The sequence below is a fragment of the Lactuca saligna genome, chromosome 4 (genome assembly GCF_052625555.1).
Source record: "Lactuca saligna cultivar CGN05327 chromosome 4, ASM5262555v1, whole genome shotgun sequence".
Taxonomy (NCBI): Eukaryota; Viridiplantae; Streptophyta; class Magnoliopsida; order Asterales; family Asteraceae; genus Lactuca; species Lactuca saligna.
The window spans coordinates 111,935,457-111,955,700 of NC_136420.1; the positions used below are offsets into that span (position 1 = coordinate 111,935,457).

The 20,244-nt window shown below is 40.9% G+C and overlaps 1 protein-coding gene across 1 annotated transcript; it reads right to left on the bottom strand.

Annotated features, from left to right (window-relative positions):
- Positions 1-13,009: 13,009 nt before the first annotated feature.
- Positions 13,010-15,174, bottom strand: LOC145040035 (uncharacterized). The gene is made up of 3 exons (XM_078988031.1): positions 14,979-15,174; positions 14,474-14,855; positions 13,010-14,012 (listed from the first exon to the last, which is right to left on the bottom strand). The coding sequence occupies exons 1-3, from the start codon at positions 15,172-15,174 to the stop codon at positions 13,010-13,012; spliced, it is 1,581 nt and encodes a 526-aa protein (XP_078844157.1).
- Between the last annotated feature and the right edge of the window lie 5,070 nt (positions 15,175-20,244).

The following is a 20,244-nucleotide window of genomic DNA, read 5'->3' on the forward strand; positions in this document are numbered from 1 at the left end:
CACAATGAACTAGTTAAGGGTCCCTAGAAGCATGTTGTTGCATGTTCTCTTAAGCCTCTACGATCTTTAGTAGGCCTTAATGATTCGATCTATACCTATCCTTTCTTCCAAATCAGGCTAATTTATACTACTCGGTCTACAGCTACCTTACTCTTCTCATATGAGTTAAGAGTTTCTCTGCTCTATCAGGATTATCTAGCAGAAGGTACTTTCGATCCTTAAGCCACCTCCTTATATTCTCCATCTACTTTCGGTTCACCAACATAACCCATGAGACTCTCGGTCTTTACCACTGAGGTTTAAGGTTACACAATCTCTGTGTTTATGATCTTACCTTCGTGTCACTACGTGTTAAGTGAAACCCATAATTCAATACCCACAATGCATTGACGGTGAATAATTAAAATTGCTCTAGCTTTCACCCATGAATTATTGAATCCACCCAAGTGGTCGTACCATGAAATTCTCCAATTTTCTTTTGGTGTGATTCTTATGAAATTGTTAGATACCATAACATTTCTTCCTCTACAATCTAGTTTTAATTTTTTTTTTTTGGATTTCATAACAAACAACTTTCCAACAAGTCACTAAATATATTTCAAAACTACTTGTTCAACAGATCACATCGGTCTCGCAAGTATTTCGTTCGATTTTGTTCTTATGTCAAGATCCGGAATTCTGAATCAAAGCGAAAGCCACCCTTCTAAAACCTCATCAAAAGATGCCTATCAACACTTCTTAACAAGTGCTTGATTGTAATTCAATGGGAAACCACACATACACTTTGAAGTTTCTCTTAACTTTGAAGGAAGAGATTCGTGCCTGGGATCTATTGTTTTGTGTCTATATTGACATCACAAATTCCCACGTAGATATAGCTTTATTTCTTTATCTTTGACACTCTATGCACGCAAATCTTTGATTTTCCAAAAGTCTGGTTCGGTTCACTACCAGCTACTTTCCCTTATGAAGCTTTGGTTATTAATAATGTACTTAACAAGGACACGTTGTGATTTTTATCAGTCCTTACTTCTCTTTATTGATGACAGTTGTTTAAATGATAAGGTGCTGACTCAGCCGAAAGAGTAACGGCTTCAACAGTGATTTGACGGGCACACGTGCTAAAAGGAAACGATATTCTCTCTCATGCGTAATCATCAGGGACGCGAACTATCAATTTTCAATCAAATCAAGCACCGTTCCGAGTTCCGAGAAGATTTGGGGGCGAATTTTTCTCTCTCCTCCATAACCGATATAAAGGGTTCAACCCTGGATAAATCTCCTCTTCACCGCAACCCACAAAGCACACAAAGGTTTTTCTCCTACCATTCATCTTCTTCTTTGAAGCGTTCAACAATGGCAGATTCCTTCTCAATCCAAGAACCTCTTCCCGATCCACCATTCTTCCAATCCTACCACAGTAAAGCCTAGTCATCGATCTCAACCCAATATCCTATGATGCATTTATGTATCCGATAGTGGAATATCTCAAATACTCTCCACTAATTCTCGCACTCTCTAAGGTTGAAATCATACCAATGGAATGTCTCTCATAGGTTTTCTCCACCGCTCACTACGACAACTCTGTTGATCGTATCTACTTCGACATTCTTGACAACAAATCGTCCATCTCCAAGCAGCGATTTTGCTGGCTTCTAGGGTTTGAACCTGACGAATCAAGGGTTAACCATGATTCAATCACTATGGGTCAACTCTTCTCCATGTTTTATAACATGGGATACACAGAAATCCTTACGACGGTGACAAAATTCAAGAAGTCATGCCTTCCTCCTCAATGGAATGCCTTTTTCACGATCCTATTCAAGGGTTAATCTGAGCGGAGTGCAGGTTATGATGGAGCCAGCTGATTATTCATGACCATCCTTTATGGTCTATACAATGGGATCAACCTTGATTACGGCTCGGTCCTGTGGCAACAATTGATTCAAAGCCTTGGCTCTACCTCTCGACACACTAAAATTTCTTATGCCAGGTTTTGGACGATCGTCACCAAATGGGCTATGGATAATTATCATGTCCCTACAGTGGCCAACTCTCCTCTCTCCTTGATTGGTGTGTTTCATACCACCAAGATTATTGTGACTGATCCCTCCAAATTTATTTTTGTTGGCTCAATTCCAGAGTCAATGTATGTTGGTGTATCCAAGGAGAGCAGGATCTTCAAAACCTACAAGGAGTTTCCTCCTTCGGGTCCGACAGAGTTGACACCTGAGATGCTTCAGTCTATTAATGACGCAGGCAAACCTGCCACCAGGGGAAAGAAACCAGAGAAAGGGAAAATCAAAAAAGCTGCAAAAGGAGCGAAAGGCCCTACTCCTAAGAAGCGAAAGTTGACAAAAGCAGCCCAATCTCCTCCACCGAAGAACAAGAAAACACAACCGAAGTGTAAACTTGTTCTTGCTTCTTCCTCGAGTGCTTGAAGAGTCGATTCGAGGTGACTCTCCTCCTCGTTCTCCTATTCATGAGGTACCTGATGTCACCGAACCTATATCTTCTCCATGTATTACTATATCTATTTCCATTCCCACCATAACCTCCTCTATTTCTATTCCCCCATAACTTCCTCTACTCACATTCCACCCACTTCTATTCCTATGCCACCACCCATTTTCTCTGAAGCCACCAAAACAACAACCACTGGAGTTCGAACCAATGTATCTGATACGGTGGATTGTACTACAGCACCCGAACATACACCTACACCCAAACCAACTTCAGCACCCGAACCTACTCCCATTACTGGGCCATACACAACACCCTTGTCTCCCACTCACTCAGCTGAAACCGAGACATTTTTAGGAGGGGAAGATATCACCTTCGATTCCATTTACTACAACCCCTACCAGGTTTAAAGTGATGATGATGATGATGATGCTCCTGTCACTAAAAAGCACGTCAAGGAACTCCACGAGAAGATTGATAATCTTGTCGCTTCCTCCTCTTCCTCAAAGTCCCATATCTCTGAAGCTGCCATTAAGGGGATGGTGGATACTTTCACCAAAGCACACAAAGCCTCAATCAACTCCGCTACTACTGCTATTCAAAATCTACAAAGGCTTGTGCTGTGGCGACTGAAAAAGTCGAAAAACTATTTCAAGATGCTAACATCTTTCTGGAGTCTTTGCAAGGGGCAGCCGAAACTAATTCCAAAAAGGTTCGTTCGGTTGTGGAGAAGCTGGCCACTTCCCTAGAAACAGAAAAACAGTACTTCGCCAGTCTTCGTCTAACCCTGAAAGAAGACAATCAATCTTTTTCAGTCATCTGTTGAAGATCGTCTGCTCAAATTCCAGCAAACCCTTGCCACAAAATCTTCTTCAAAGGATGGACTTGCTCGCAAAACATCTGAGCTCCAACTTACAAGTCATCAACTCTCCCAAGCAGAGAAGGAGGTCGACTCTCTTCGGTCGGAGAAAGCTGTGATTCAAAGTTGTATTTCGGATGTCCACAAAGCTCTCTCCAATATTATTGAAGCGCATGATCCGATTCTCAACTACTCGGTGAGGGGAACTCTTGCTGAGAAGCTTGCCACTGCCATTGTCTTGCTTAGAAGAATTAAGGGGCTTCCTGAGCAGGTGTCACATCCGAAACAAGGGGGAGAAAAGACTTCAAAGGGCACAACTCAATGTGCCCAATCTCAACCTCCTCCTATTCCCAAGGCTCAATCTCAACCACTTCCAATCTCTTCATTAGTTCCACCTAGAGCAACCAAACCAAGAATTGTTCTTTCATCAGGTTTGAGTGTTCAAGATAAAGGAAAACAGGTTCTCAATGACAGTGATGAAAGTGAGAATAAAGAAACTATTGCTGACATTCTGAAGAAACATGCTAGGGAGAAGGAGCTTGATACAAATGCTCGGATTGCTAGGGAGGCTGAAGCTAATGAAAGGAAGATAAAGGAGCCTCATGATCTCCTTGACACCCGAAAAACCCTATTTCCTCCTTGGACTCTTGAAGAGCTTGTTAAAGAGGCTATCGAGTCCCCCAACACCCTTTGGCTTCAACCCGTGATCTCCTTAGACCGGGTCAATTCGGTTGATTCTCAGTTTGACATGCCCTTGACCCGAAAGGCTTTTATCTTTCATGCATTTTCCCACATAGCTGAAGTCCCTCATCCTCACACGAAGGTTGATAGGGAACTTATTGATTTCTATCTGAGGAGTACCCAAACTCAGTATCAGACGTGGAGTGCACAGAATATTATCAACGTTCAGGTCCTCAAACCTGTTCGAGAGAGTAACTTCACAAATTTCAGACTCAAGGTCTTGAGGGGGTCCGACAAAACCGAACATGCCATCTCTCTAGCTGATCTTCCCAATCTAAATCCTCATGACTGGATAATCCTGCACAACATTCTCCTCGTCAATGAAATGGAATATGGGCCGATCATTGATCATTTCAAAAGGATGTTGGTGTGCTACATTTTGGAGGTTGCCAAGTTGGATTAAGAAGTTGCAAGTGTACTAAAAAAGAAGCCTACTATCACTCCAGTTGGTTCTGCAAGCGATTTGATTAGAATTCACATGGGGAAGATTGACCCAAAGCGAAACTCAGTCATGTTCACCAGGGCAGAAGGTCAAAAATTCTTATTCGCTTTGGCTGAAAAACATCTTAACACCACTTCCAGCTTGGAGCATGTTCTGGGAATCATCAATCGATACAAGCAGAATTCTGAAAGTGATAAGAAACACTTCAACGACATGATCAACTATTATATTCATTTCCGACAAACACTTCTCGCCATTATTCCATGCTTCTTCAAGATTGTGAAGAAAGTTGGTTTCGCAGGTGCAAGTAAGCCGAAGTGAGGTCTCGACCCAATTGAAAAAAAGGGGGAGATTGTTGGGTTTAAAATGTGTTGCGTCTTGGGCTCGCTTCTTAGCCCAGTTTTGTATCCGGATTGGGCTTGTCAATCCGTGATTTAATATTTAGGGTTTTAGTATTTATAGATGCTTGCATGCATCTTGGTACGTAGCTGTTAATTCAATCATTCATAACTTTTTTGTTTTTATCGATTGTAACCCTAAAAAGCATCTAGAGCGGAAGTTCTTCTTCGAGCTCTGCTGAGGCGTAAATATATTGAATCATTCAGCTCATTGTTGGTTCATTCTTTTTTGTGTTATTTTTTTTGCATGATTCTGATAATCCTGCGTAAGATCTAATCGATCAAAGAGAATTTTCATCTCATCACTTATTATTTCGTATGAAATGTTACATGTTTAACATGCTTTTGACACAAAAAAGTGTATTACCAACCGTTTAACTTGTAGAGTTTTTTTTTGAAACTAAAATAAGGAAAACTTTTGAAACTCATTATAAAATGATATATTTTATATTTCACAAAGGATTTCATGCCATTCATAAACCATGATTTTTCATATTATTACTTGTAAATTCATTAATCTTAAGATTGGAGACATGTCCTCGGTAAGACTCCCCAGGGATACGAGAGTGGAGGACCGCCCCTGTAACTAGAAGCTCTCGGAGGGAGAACCTGACCTTTGTGTATAGATCTACACGGGACTGACTCCCCCGCACCTAGCTGCTAGCTACAGTGGGACCGACAGGTCTACGGGCGACAAAAGTCGTAAAATGATACTGGCCCCGTTATGAGCCATATCTAGTTTATTGTATGGTTATGGAACTCACAACTTAGATAATGGAGAATTACTTTAGTAATTATAAACCTAGTGAATTAACCTCAAATTAATAATTGTTTTGATTACTAGAGTGTATCAGTAATACCCTTAGGAATTAGTTTACTACCTACTTATTAGTTTTATATACGTGTTAAAACTAACGTACTTTTCAAGGATAACCAGGCTTTCAAGGAAACTTCACTTAACAATAAAAGTATGGTAGATACTTGTACACTTCATTCTGGATCGATAATCAACCACCAACTTTTAAGGAAAATAAGGGTTTTTCCTGGGATAACATTACATTTCATGAACAGGCTATTTAACAAATGAATAACCAAATGACTTTTATAAGGAAATATGGGATTTTCTTAGGAAACAATTTTTCATAAAACCAAAGGAAACTTATTCTTTTACCAGAAACAAACTGCTTATGAACTCACCAGCTTTATGTTGATATTTTAAAACAACTTGTATTCTCAGGTTCTCGTTAGACAGGTATCCCACGTTCTTTCAAACAAATGTAAATTTTCTTATGTAATGTAATGGTTGTGTTTACTATGCTTGCTATGTACATTAGTTGTGATACTATCCATGACGTCCTCCACCCCGGAACGTTTCCGCCATCGGTTTCGGGGTGTCACACATGAATTCCTTGTGATTTGCTTGGCGTTTGTTATCGAGGGACCATATTCCCATTTCTACTTTGAGAGAAATTCTCTCAGCTGCTAGACGTTCCCTAGTCTCTAGTCTTTCAATCATTTCCATCAAGGACTGCGGTACCGGATGGTCTTTTAATTACGGTTGAGTTGACTTGACTGCAGAAAGATTTTGGTCTACTTTAGATTGTAGACTGAAGAATTCTTTTCTTTAAATGGACATTTCTTCTTTTTCTTTTTCTCCTTGGACTTTGAGGTTGAGTGTTGAGGACCACTCGATTCCTCTTCATTAAACATCACGAGGCCATCATCCGAAGGATTGGGCTGATTAACCTCATGAAGGTCAACGTCATCAAAACCTAAGGTAGGAGCAGAGCTGACTTCTATTTTGGTGCCTGCATCTTGAGAGTCTTTGGTGGTGGAGATGGAGGGGGCTTTGAAGGAGTTTGATCAGCAGTCGGATCTTGAGCTTTGCGGATTATATCAGCCATGTTGTCTATCAAATCTTGAACTTTGCAGATAGTAGATACGGTATTGGCATTATTTATTGCGTCTGCCCGATACTTCGCTATGAATTGATTTCTTGTTGTTTCTATTGAAGCTGCATTGTTTTCCGTGCCTTTCTTGCTTGGAATGTCCTATGGAAAGCGGCATATTTCTTGGTTTCGGCTGCATTTGATGGTTGATACTTGCTCCATGAATCATTGAGGTCAATCTTGTCAATTCCTTGGTATCACACCGAGGTGTCCCTCAGTTTCATGGATCCTTGCACATTGGTGCTCACCGTGCCTAAGCCACCTGTAAAAGATTTAATAAGAGTAGGATTTCCTGAACTTCCATGGTGTCCTTGACCCATGGTCAAGTCTGGCCTCGACTCAGTTCTGGCAAGGGCTGAAGAATTGACCTACTGTTGGGAAGTTGTTTGAGGTGTTTGGGTTACAGACACAAGGATGGAGTTCAACTCCTCAGTGGAAAAGAAATGTAGACTGGAAGCCCGGGAGACCTTAGGGCGGGAACCAATTCCATCCCCTTGGGAGTGAGTTGGGGGGAGTCTCCACGTTGCGGTGAAACATACACACTTTTTGTGTTTGAGTGGTAATCGATAGTGGTATCGAATGGGTGTGCAGCCACCCGAAATACTAATGGAGCCTTTTGAGAGGCTGTAGCATCAACCCGGTCACGTATTTGGCCTATGGGATTGGTTTTTCTTTTCTTGAGGATTGAGATGGGTTGATCGTCCTCAACAAAATCACTACTATAGGGAGACGCAGATGGTTGTTTGCTTGGTTCGTCAGTTGTTGGTACAGTTTGGATGATCTTTCTTTTCTTTGAAGCATTATCTTGTTTGGGAGCACCCTTTTTCTTAGGAGTGCCATGTTTCTTGATGTGACTGGGGCCTTGATAAGGTGAGGCTAACTTCTTGCATCTTTGTGATAAAAACATGTTTGATAGAGTGGTCGAAGATGGGACTGCAGTACTACTAGTGGTAATGATTTTGGATGGGGTTTGTAGAGGCGGGGTAGGAAGGTATGGGGGAATACCTTTAGTAGCCTCAAGATGGTCTGAGACATCAGCAGTTTCAAGACAAAGAGTAGAGAGAATGTGGGCTGGTAGTCTTCTAATGGGTCCAAAAATAGATTGATCAGATGAGGGATTGTACCTTTTGAGATCTTTGGTGACAAAGAGAGTAGTGTTGTTGCCCATGCTAAGGTCTGTATCCGCATGGAGATCTGAGATGCATATGGACCAGAACCTTGCAAACATGTGTTCGATAGGGTTCTCTCTTGGTATTTCCTTTGGGATATATTGTAAGAAGTCGTCCCATAGTATCTGACCGTAGTGGACGTCATGGCCAATGAAGTTACTCCACACTAACTCTAGGAGCTTGAATCTCATATTATCCGTGCCTCCGGTTCTGCCAGATAGACTACGGATCACAGAGTGGCAAACAAATTGCCAAACCGTAGGCGGTTGAATTTTCTTGAATTCCCCAATACCTTTGATCTTCTTTTGATCTCCCATCTGGTAAAGTGTAGAGAGGATGTCCGCCAACCTTGGATTGAAAACCTTGATTGAACGATGAACAAGGAGGTTGATGGTAGTGAGAAACTTTTCTTTAGTTAGAATGACCAAAGAATCATTAACTAGGTTTAGATGCACTTGTTAAGGATTCTCGCATGTTCGATATGCTGAGAAGGCACATTTAAATACGGTTGAAATGGGAACCACATTTGTAAATGAATCGAAGGGTCCAAAAAGTGGGTGATTGGACAAAAACTTGATCATCAACTTTGTTGGAGCATTGTAGAAGGAATGCTCTTTGAACACAATTCTGAAATTGCTTGAGGTAATCGTAGGAGTTGGATGTCTTGAAGCAAAGTCTGAACCAATAGGGTTTACCGATCCAGATGCCTTTGAGTGTTTCTTGGAGATGCCCGATTTCACCATTATAGGAGGTTGAAGGAGATTTTCAAGAGAAAAACAAAGTTCAAGAAAAAGGTTTGAAGTTCAAAAGCGTAAACATTCCTTAGGAAAGTAGAAGGGGTTTTTATAGTGGCTTATTGGAGCGGTGAACGATTTTACCCTAGGTGAATTTAGGTAAACTGTTTGGGTGTTTTTCTTGGATTAAGAGGGATAATCTCAACCACAAATTAAGACAAAGGATTAAATCTGTATTTTTTTTATTTTTGAGATTTACCAAAAAGGGTTTGCATTTAACGAAATGTCAGGCTCAAAACCATGTTTGGAGAACGTGCGGACAGGGAGAGATTAAACCGTTGGGTAAAGGGCAGTTGAAACGGATTAGATGTTCTAGGGTAATAGGAAGTGATATATTAAAAAGGATTTGATTTTGGGAAATCTCTCTTTTTGTCATTATACCAAAATAGGTCTGACACGATGTTTATTCAAAAAGAATAAAATAGTTATACAAAGAATGTTTTTTTTAATGTTTTCTCTATTTAATGAAAGATCATTAAATAGCACACCATGTTTTTTTTAATTATATATTTTTTATTAAAAAAAAGTTTGAAAATCAATTAAGGTGACTGCAGATTTAGAAAGTGACTATGGATTAAAACTTCATTGCGGATGGATCATTTTTCACGGGATGGATGACAGCGGTAGAAGAACTGAGAGGAGCACTTGAACAAAGATTAGTAATAAGAAACAATAAGGACCATTGAAGTATAAGTATGATATATGGTTGTGGTACATAGGATATATCAAAACCATCTATCATAGATAACTTCAACTGGGACTGCAATAGAGAACAAGGATGGTCTGTGGTACCTATCAATTTAAAAAGAAAAGAGGGTCCCGATTCATCATTCCTAACATTTGTAAGAAACTGTTGATTTTTGTCGAGTCAGGTGTCTTTGTAAAAACATAAGCAATTTCTTCATGAGTATGGAAAAAAATTAGGTCAGTGTTACCTTTTACGATGTGGTATGTACTGAAGTGATACCATAGTTCAATATGCTTGGTCTTTGAGTGTTGTGTTTGTGGCACCTAGTTCTTGGTACACATTTATTTTTATTTTTATCTAAGTATTTTACATTTTTGGCCTTGGACTCGGCCAGTTGAAGGAGCAACTCGCCGAGTAAAATCAGAATGGGATGTGGGGTTTAAGTTGTCTACTGGATGAGTTAGGTCCCGGACTCAGCGAGTAGACGCTATCTGGACAAAAACCCTAATCCAAGGGTTTGCACCCTATTTAAACAATGTTATGTCGACCAAAACGTCCCTTATGCTCCCAAAACACCTCTCATTGAATCCCTAGCCATCATTGAAGTAATCTAAGCCTTGTTGGTGGATTTTGGTGCTTGTGGTGTTAAGAAGGAAGGACAAAAGCTTAAGGAAGCAAGTAGAGACCAAGGGAACTTGAATTTTTGCATCTTCTACAGCTCATTGAAGGTAAAAAGCTATAACATTGCTCATTCATTTGTTAGATACCTCGTTACGGAGAGTTAGGTATTTTATAAGCCATTTTTGGTGGCTAACCATATTTTCAAACATGGTTGGGGGTTAAAGCTTCTAAATCACATCATTAAAGGAGTCACTAGGAATATTTGGGTTGTTTTTGCACCCATGAAAGGTCCTATGCACCATAGGAGCCTGTTTTATGTCTTTTTGAGCTCAAAGTCCCATGCAAGCACGTAAAGTTTGTAACTTTACATGCTAGATCGATAGTATAATATTGGATCTATCTTTTGATCAAAGGTTGTACATCAGAAATCGAAGATTTAGAGTGTGGACATAACTGACTCGGCGAGTCCGTTCTTAGACTTGACAAGTCGGAGGCTTTAAGCGCCATACCTATTGAGGGTCAAAGGAAGCCAATTGAGTGATTAGAAGGGTTGTAAACGGACAGGAAGAGTTACCCAATGCATTGGACGTGATTTTAAACCTGGAGTTCATGGGACTCGACGAGTGCTAGAACAGACTCGGCGAGTCCAAGGAAATCTTCTTAAGGATGAAGATAAACTCGACGATTTGTTGATCAACTCGGCGAGTCGGGGGCATAACTTGTTCATCAGATGAAGGTGAACTCGATGAGTTGTTCATCAACTTGGCGAATCGGATGAGTTTCAAGCGATGTTCATATGTGATAGGAACTTGTCGAGTTGACGGCCCAACTCGACGAGTCGGGTCATGGATGAGGACGAGTAAAGGGTGAGGGACTCAGCGAGTTGACTGCCCAAATTGGCGAGTCGGGTCACCTTGATGTTGACTTTGACTAGACATGGACTGACCCTATTTAGGGTTGTACTTGTTGTGTGTTGACTTGAAGGTTGTCGTGTAGTGACCGAGGAGTCAAAAGGAGTTGACTTGTGCATCGAGGATAATTCATATACTTCACGACATTGAGGTAAGTTACCTTCCAGTAGGGGTGGGTCTAAGGCCACAATGCCGGCCCACCAAAAAGGGGTACTTAGAAGATAACGGTCTTTGCGATAATTATCTTGGTCTGCTTATGTGTTGGTTATGAGATTTATTTCGATGATATGTTATGTGTATAGTAGGGATTAGTTTCCCTAACATTGGTCCTTAGGACCCAAGGGTAGGTCAGTACCCGGATATGCCTGACTGTATGTTTACATCTGTTGATTGTATGCTAGTGGTAGGGGTGAAATAGTCCCAAGTTACCGGTTGAAAGATACCGATGACAGATACCTGTTAAAAGATACCGATGTTGATTACCGGTTGAAAGATACTGATTATGGTTACTGGTTGAAAGATACCGATGAACGTTACCCGTTAAAGGATACCGATTAAGGTTATCAGTTGAAAGATACCGACGATATTGTATGGTATGTGGCATGATGGGGGAACTCACTAAGCTCCGTGCATACAGTTTTGGTTTTGGTTTCACGTATCTCTTCGTTGAAAGGGAAGGAGCTGGCAGTGTAGCAACGCATCACACACACTCACATGGTTTCTGCAAGGAGTTTTTGGGACTGTACTCTTATTTTTATTACTTTTGACGTTATGGTTTCGGACACAACAATGTGATTTTGTAAGGTGTTGTTTATTTGACAATATTTTGGTAAAAATGTTTATGGAATTGTGAATTTAAAAATGAAATTTTCGGGCTTCAATTTTGGGATGTTACAGTATTGAATTGTGAGAAATCACTATAGCACTTTCAGAGTCACAATAGATTGGTATCTACAGGATTCTGTATCTATAGTCCAATAGTTGTGTTTTCATCCATAAGACTTGTGAACAACAGCTGGGTGCGGCCACATATTCAGCTTATGCGGTAGACAATTATACACAATTTTGTTTCCTTGATGACCAGCTGACGAGTCTTCCACCCAAAAGTTGACATCCACCTGAGGTGCTCTTGCGATCATGTTTACATCTGGTATGATCCGCATATGTGAATGCTTGAAGGCTGAAGTCGTTTCCTGTGGGGTACCATAATCCAAGAGTTTTGCTACCGTTTAAGTACCATAGGATTTGCTTGGCTGCAGTCATTTGTGATATTTTTGGGTCAGCCTAGTACCTTGTGCATACAACCATTACAAAGACTATATATGGTCGGCTTGCGGTGAGGTACATAAAAGAGCAAATGATGCCTCTACAAGTTTTGTGATCAACAGATTCACCTGAGGGATCAACAGATATCTTATATTCGAAGGCCATGGGGACCTTAGCCGAACAACAGTTGTCCGTTAAATATTTCTTTAACAGTTCTAAGGTGTATTTCTCTTGATTAATGAATATCCCTTGATGGACTTGTTTCACTTGAAGTCCTAGAAAGAAGTTAATCTCTCTATTCATGCTCATTTGGAACTTGTTGGTCATGAGCTTAGCAAATTCATTCACCATCTTTTGATCAATTGAGCCAAAAATGATATCATCCACATATATTTGTAAAAGCATTAGATGATCACCATTCGGTTTTCTAAATAAAGTGGGCTCAATTACTCCTTGTTTCTATCCGGACGAGACAAGAAATTCAGAGAGAGTCTTGTACCATACTCTTGGGGCTTGTTTTAGACCGTAGACTGCTTTTTCAAGTTTGTAGCAGTGGTCTGGGAATTCAAGACTTTCGAACCCTGGAGATTGTCGAAGACAAACCTCCTCCTTTAATTTCCCGTTGAGAAAATCACTTTTTACATCCATTTGATGAACCTTAATGTTCTTGTGCGCTACATATGCAAAGAAGATCCGGATGGCTTCCATTCATGTTACCAGAGCATACGTTTCATCATAGTCAACGTCTTCAAGTTGACTATATCCTTTGGCATCTAGTCTTGCCTTATTTTGGACGACTGCACTGGATTCATCCAACTTATTCTTGTACACCCATCTAGTACCATCAATGGTGTGGCCTTGGGGTTTCAGAACGAGATGCCATAGCTTGTTCCTTTTGAATTCTTCTAGCTCTTCTCGAATTTCGGATATCCATTGTGGTTCTAGTAATGCTTCATTGATCGTTCGGGACTCGAACGAGAACATAAATGTTGCATAGTGACAGTGATCGGATAAGTCCTTGGATGATCGAGTCTGGATTCCTGTGGAAGGGTTGCCGATAATTTTACTTGGTGGGTGGTCTATCGTCCATACGTATAGACGAGGTTGTAGATGATCAGCAGCTGCGGTGGAGGGAATGTCTTCATTATCAGAAGACTCTGCAGTTGGAGATGGCAGTTTCCCCTGGACTTGAGAACATCCTGCTGAATTGTCTTGAACTAGGAAGGAGGGATCAGAGTTTTCTTGGGTAGAAGGTGAAGGTTCCCCTTGGATTGCAGATGGGAGAGTGAAGATTCTATAATATGTTCTTGTGTCAATGTTTTCTATGTTTTCATCATCCGAGTCTGAAGAAACGTTTGATGGTTGAAACTTTCTGCGGATAGGAGCTTCATCTTCTAGTATTGGAAGTTCGATGGTTGTTGTATGGTCCAGAGTTGAGTTTTCCCCCTCAACCGGCGAGGTGGAAGTATTTAGTGATACTTCATTGGACAATGTTGGTCCAGATACATCAGCATGCTGTTGCTGAGCTTCTAGAGACACAAGAACTTCTGATAACTTGGTTGTATCTACCGGATCGAAGAGATCGTCATAGTTTACTTCAACTAGATTTAATGGACCCGAAGAGGCAGGAATATCACTTTCTAGAATTATTGTAGTTTTGATTAATGGAGCGGTGATACGGATGTGATTGTCATCAAGTTTCACATCGAAGCTTTCAATTATCAACCTTGTTCATCTAATGAGAACTCTATAAGCAACCTTGTTAGTGGAGTTGCTAAGGTAGATGCCTTCATTAGACTTTGGTGCAAATTTATTGAGGTGATCTGTGTTGTTGATTATGAAGAATCTACACCCAAGTATATGACAGAATCGGACATTTGGCGTGCGGTTGTTAAGGCCCTCATAAGGTGTTTTGTTGAGACGTTTGCACACAATGCTTCAATTTTGCACGAAACAGGATGTGGCCACTGCTTCGGCCCAGAAGTAGAGAGGAGGGTGTGCAAAGTTGAACATAGTACTAGACTGTGGTTCCTTTGTTTTACGACCCCATTTTGTTATGGTGTGTAAGGAGCTGAGAAGCTGTGAGAAATTCCTTTGGAAACCAAGAAAATATTTCGAAGATGGTTAGTAAACTCGGTTCCATTAAAACTTCGGATACATCTAACTGTTCACTTGATCTGAAGTTCAATTTCCTTGATGAAGTTGAACAACACCTGCGGTGTTTTTAACTTGAGATGAAGAAAGAAGACCCACGTGAAACGTGTGAAGTCATACACGATAACCAGTATGTATTTTTTATGATGAAGACTGGCTACAGTAGATGGAACGCAAAGATCAATGTGTAAGAGTTCCAATGGTTCAGAAACTGAGGAGTCAATCACGGTGGGGTGACTTGCCTTGAATTGTTTTCCACACTCACATGCAGTACAGAGAGTATCACTGTTGAACTTGAGGATTGGAAGACCTCTGACTAGTTCTTCGATGACTAAATTGTTGATGTATCTAAAGTTGAGATGAGCAAGCTTGCGGTGCCATAGCCAGCTGACTTCAGATACTGCTTTGGATATGAAGCATAGTTGCGGTTATTACATAACAAAATTGGTCATCAAATTCAGGCAAGTGCTCCTATCGTTTGTCATTACATAACAAAATTGGTCATCAAATTCAAGATGATTGCCTGCTTTACATAATTGACCAACACTTATGAGATTGTGTTTAAGGCATTGTACATAAGCAAACTTTTGAATAGAGAAGTTTCCCGTAGTGAGAACACCATATGCTCGGATTAACCCATTCACATTGCTCCCAAATGTGACATTTCCACCATTGCAAATTAGCTTCAAATCTCGAAGGTAGTCTAACATTCCAGTCATGTGCAAGGAGCAGGAAGTGTCGAATAACCATTCTTCTTATTGTTCCTCCTTGCACAAGGCCTGTTCGACAATGCTTAGAGTTCCATCCTTTTCCATGTAGAAATAGTTCCTATCCATCTTTGTAGACCCATCATCATCAGCAGTTGCTAGCATGCAGATCTTGCCTTTTCCTTTGATATTGTTGATGGTTTCATCTTCATCTCCGAATGACCAAACTTCATGGTCTCTTTTGACATGGGCCACATATGCCCTAGCCTTTTCCTTTTCCTCCAGTTGTTGAGCCATTCTAACGTAGAATGCTCTGTCTTTAACTACATTAGCTTTGAAATCCTTTGCAAAATGAATATCTTTGTTGCACTTGTGACATATTACAACATCAGTTTTTACATCTGAAGGAGTATCGGAGTCAGAGGTTTTAATGGACTGTGATGCCTCTACTGGTTGAGTGTTTTGAGATTGCGGTGGTGGGTGAGAACTTTTAGGATACTAAGAGTGATTATTTTGTGGGTTGAAGTTATGGTTAAAAGGAGGTTTGTTGAATTGTTGATTCGTGTGAAAAGAGGGAGGTGGTAGCCGGTTGAACTGTTTACTAACAAGAGCAATAGCCTTCTGAAATTCTTCTTCATCATCATACTTTGAGTCAGCTTCGTACGACTGCGTTGTATTGTCATACGAGGGAGAGTAAGATTGATTATGAGGGTCTTGTACTACAAGAGCTAGTGGTCCTCCAAAGTCAGCACAGTCTTTGAGTACAGTGGATTCTTGTGCTTGTAATTCCCCATAGAGCTTGTAGAGAGACAGGGAATGAATCTTTCTATCTCCTTGAACTATCATCTTAGCAGTAGTCCAATTTCTTCCGAAACCGTTGAGAAATTGAAGGTTTGTTTCATGGTTACTGCGGATGGTGCCAACGTTTGATAGCTTAATGACTATCAGATTGAACCTTTTGAAAGAGTCTTCTAAACGTTTTCCAGTATGAGCTTTGAATCCATTCTTTGACATACCCAAAAGTCCGACACGACCCGATAGCCTGGTTATACCCAAAAGTCTGGGTACACCCAAAAGTCCTGTAGCAACCGAAAGTCCAGAAGAAAGAGAAAGTCCTACAACACCTGAAGGTCCGGTACAGCCCGCAAGCCAAAAAGAAGAAGGATTTTTTAGTTCACATCCACAGGTCTCATCATCTGACGAGGGGGAGTATTCAGATAAGCTTTATGATGATGATTTACAATCAGAGTTGGAAGAAGAAGTAAATGCTATGTTGGATCCCTCTTATGATCCAAGTTATCCTCCTCTCATCAAATGGACCAGAGATCACCCAGTTTCTCAAATATTGGGTGATGCATCAGAAAAGGTTCTAACATGATCACAACTAAAAGCATGTTTAACTCAGTCATATCCAAAATAGAGCCGAAGACCGTCAATACTGCTCTCGGTCATTATGATTGGGTTCAGGAAATGCAAGACGAACTCAATGAGTTCGAAAGAAATAAGGTCTGGAGACTTATTCCAACTCCGGAAGATGCCTTAGTTGTCGGTCTCAAATAAGTACTTAGAAACAAACTGGACAAGGAGGGAAATGTGATCTGGAATAAAGCTCGGCTAGTGGTGAAAGGATATTGCCAGGAAGAAGGAATCGATTACGAAGAGACATTCACTCCAGTTTCAAGACTGGAATCAGTTCGAATTTTTCTTGCCTATGCCGCACACAAAAACTTTGAGGTCTACCAGATGGATGTGAAGTGTGCCTGTCTGAATGGCGAACTTGAAGAAACCGTGTACGTGGAGCAACCTCCTGGCTTTATAAATGAAAAGCATCCAAATCACTGCTACATCTTGGATAAGGCTGTTTATGGTCTGAAACAAGCTCCTAGGGCATGGTATGAAACTTTAACTAAGTTTTTAAAGATGTCTAAATTTAAACAAGGTTCAGTTAACCCAACCTTCTTTCGTAAAAAGGAAGGTAACCACCTCATGATTGTTCAAATCTATGTGGACGATATCATCTTCGGCTCCACGAATCCCAGCCTAACAGCTGAATTCAGGAAGTTGATGGAGACTAAATTTGAAATGAGCTCAATGGGTCCGATTAACTTTTTCCTTGGCTTAAATATTTGATAGGGACCCGAAGGCATCTTTATCAACCAAGAAGCATACACAAAGACTCTCGTTGCCAAATTCAGCATGATGGGGGATTCAAAGGTCAAAGTTCCTATAGCGTTCGGCACCAAACTCACACCATCTTTGGAAAAACCTGCAGTCGACATCACGCTATATCGCCAAATGATTGGTTCCCTAATGTACCTCACAGCTAGCAGGCCTGATATAATGTTTTCAGTATGCTATTGTACCAGGTTTCAAGCAAATCCTCACGAAATACACATGCTGGCAGTGAAGAATATTTTCCAATATTTGAAGCGAACCACCTCTCTCGGTCTCTGGTATCCCTCAAACTCAGGCTTCTTTGTCCAAGCCTACTCAGATGCCAACTTAGGCGGATGCAGTCTAGACCGAAAAAGTACCATAGGAGGCTGCCAATTCCTAGATGGAAAGTTAGTTAGCTGGCAATCGAAGAAACAAACTGGTGTTTCTCTATCTACAGCCGAAGCAGAGTACATTTTAGCTACCTCCTGCACATCACAAGTGATTTGGATCCAAAGCCAACTCCGGGACTATGGACTCAATATGAAAAAGATCCAACTATACTATGACTCAGAAAGTGCAATTAGAATCTTTTATAACGCAGTGCAACACTCCAAGACCAAGTATATAGCACTTAGGTATCACTTTATTAAGGATCATGTGGAAGATGGAATCGTCGAAATTCACTTTGTTCGAACCAGTGATCAACTGGCCGACATCTTCACCAAAGCCCTTCCTGAAGCAAGTTTCAATAAGATCATGCAAGGCCCAGGTATGATAAAATCGGAGTCAGTACCAAAAACACCTTTTCAAAACTAAAAGTTGAAACTGAAATGAACCGAACGCTCAATCTATTTCGGGCGTGGTTCACACAGGAACCAAAATGAACCGAATGCTTGGTCTATTTCGGGTTCCGTCCCACTAAACTTGTTTTAGCTTATCTCAAAAAGGTGTTGGTTATGGCTGTACACTTTTGTTTTGTCCTCTCTTTTCAGAAAATTTCAAAAATCCAAAAATATTTTATATTTATGTTTTTATTCTTTTTCAGAAAATTTCAAAAAATCCAAAAACATTTTATTTTTTTGTTTTTAGTATTATTTTTCCAGAAAAATTCAAAACTTTCTCTATGTTTTATCTGTCTCGAATGTGTGTTTGGTTAGTTTGGTGTATCACTTTACTTTTCTTAGGTAATACGAATACAAGTATAACCGACTATGGATATAAGGCAGGTATGCTTCAATTTCACAATGAACTAGTTAAGGGTCCCTAGAAGCATGCTGTTCTGTAACGCCCCGTTTATTTAAATAAATTAATAGATATAATTCCCTGAATAATTTGTAAAGGAATTGAAAGGGGAGGGTTTAAATGGTAACTTATAGACTTCTTTTGAAGGAATTTCATGGAGGAGGGACCAAAGTGGTCGTTCTGGCAAAGATTTGGTGGGGGACGGGGTATATAGCTTCGTTACCAGTCATGCCCTAGCCCCAAGCCTCTTATGTTGCAACCGCCATCGTCGGGATTCTCCAGCTGCCGATCTCACGCTTCTCCGACGTACATCGCCGCCTTCCTCGTCTGTGAAGCCATAGAAACAAGACCACGGTGGGGCTGCCATCTCTCTCCTTTGCATCCATTTTTCGATCAGTTGAGGCCGCCAGCGACCACCGTGCCAATGGAACGCCACTGTGACTTCCCGATATCGTGGTTAGAAGAAGCGAACCCACCTCCGGTGAGTACCTCAGCCGCCATACGTGAGCACCCCAGTCGCAGTCGCTTTTTGCTCGCGTTTTTCCGACCAGCCGAGCCGTTGAGCGTAATAGCTTTTATCTTCGAGCGATGGAAGTCGACAGCGTGGCTTCCGGGTGTGTGTGAGTCGTCATCTTTCTGCCATCCTCCTCCTTCTTCTTTTGCTGTCGATGTTCAGGGTCCGACTCGACTGTCCGGCGTCGTTCTGACCACCCTTCGCCATCGTTTTCCCAACAGACGAGTGGCTGCCACCACTCCGAGCAACCGATGTACGATGTTGTTGCCGCCATTCCGGAGTTCTGCCATCGCCAAGCACCACCAGGTAGTGGTTGTGCTACTTTTCCAAGCATAAGGGTGGGTGTGTGTGTTATTTCAGTGATGTATGATTAAGATTGGTTGATCGGAAAGCCAGGAATAGCCACCGCCACCACCGTGAGGTGGTAGCTGCCGCCAAGCATCACCGCCGGCCACCATGGTGTGGTTGTGTGTGTAGTTATCTTAGTTAGTTAGTTAGTGTGTGTGTGTGTGTTAGTTTTGGAGTAAAACTTGTAATTGTGATTAGCTTGGATTATTAATGAAAATAATAATAACCACCACCGTAAGGTGGTGGCCGCCACCGTAAGCCTCCATAGACCACCACTAGCCGAAGTGGTAGTGGGTGGTGCCCCTCAAGCAAAACCCTAATGGACCTAGCCAAAACCTTAATGGGCTTAAAGATTTATTTTGGGCCTATTGGGCCATATTTGAGTGGAAAACCCTAATTGTGAGTAATTGGGCCTTAGACTTTTATTGGACCTACTTTTGGGCCATTGGGATTAGATTGTGAATTAAGCCCAAAATATTTCAAGTCATTTGTTAAGTAGAGTAAAGAACTTAATGGACTAAGTCCTTAATGAGTTAATTGAGAAAATATTAATATTTGGGAATTTATCAGGGCACACGAGAATTATCTAATAAGTGAAATATTAAATAATAATCATTGGCAGAAATTAATCTAAGCAATAATGGACTTAATGGATTAAGTCCTTAACGGATTAAGTCCCTAGTGGGTTAAGTAAGAAACACTTAACCATAGTTATCATTTGATGTGAAACCCTAATTTCACTTAGGCTTTGTATTGGGCCATCCGAGAATAATCAAATGGACTAGAGTAATTAGTTGGGCTTTAGGGTAAGGCCCATATGA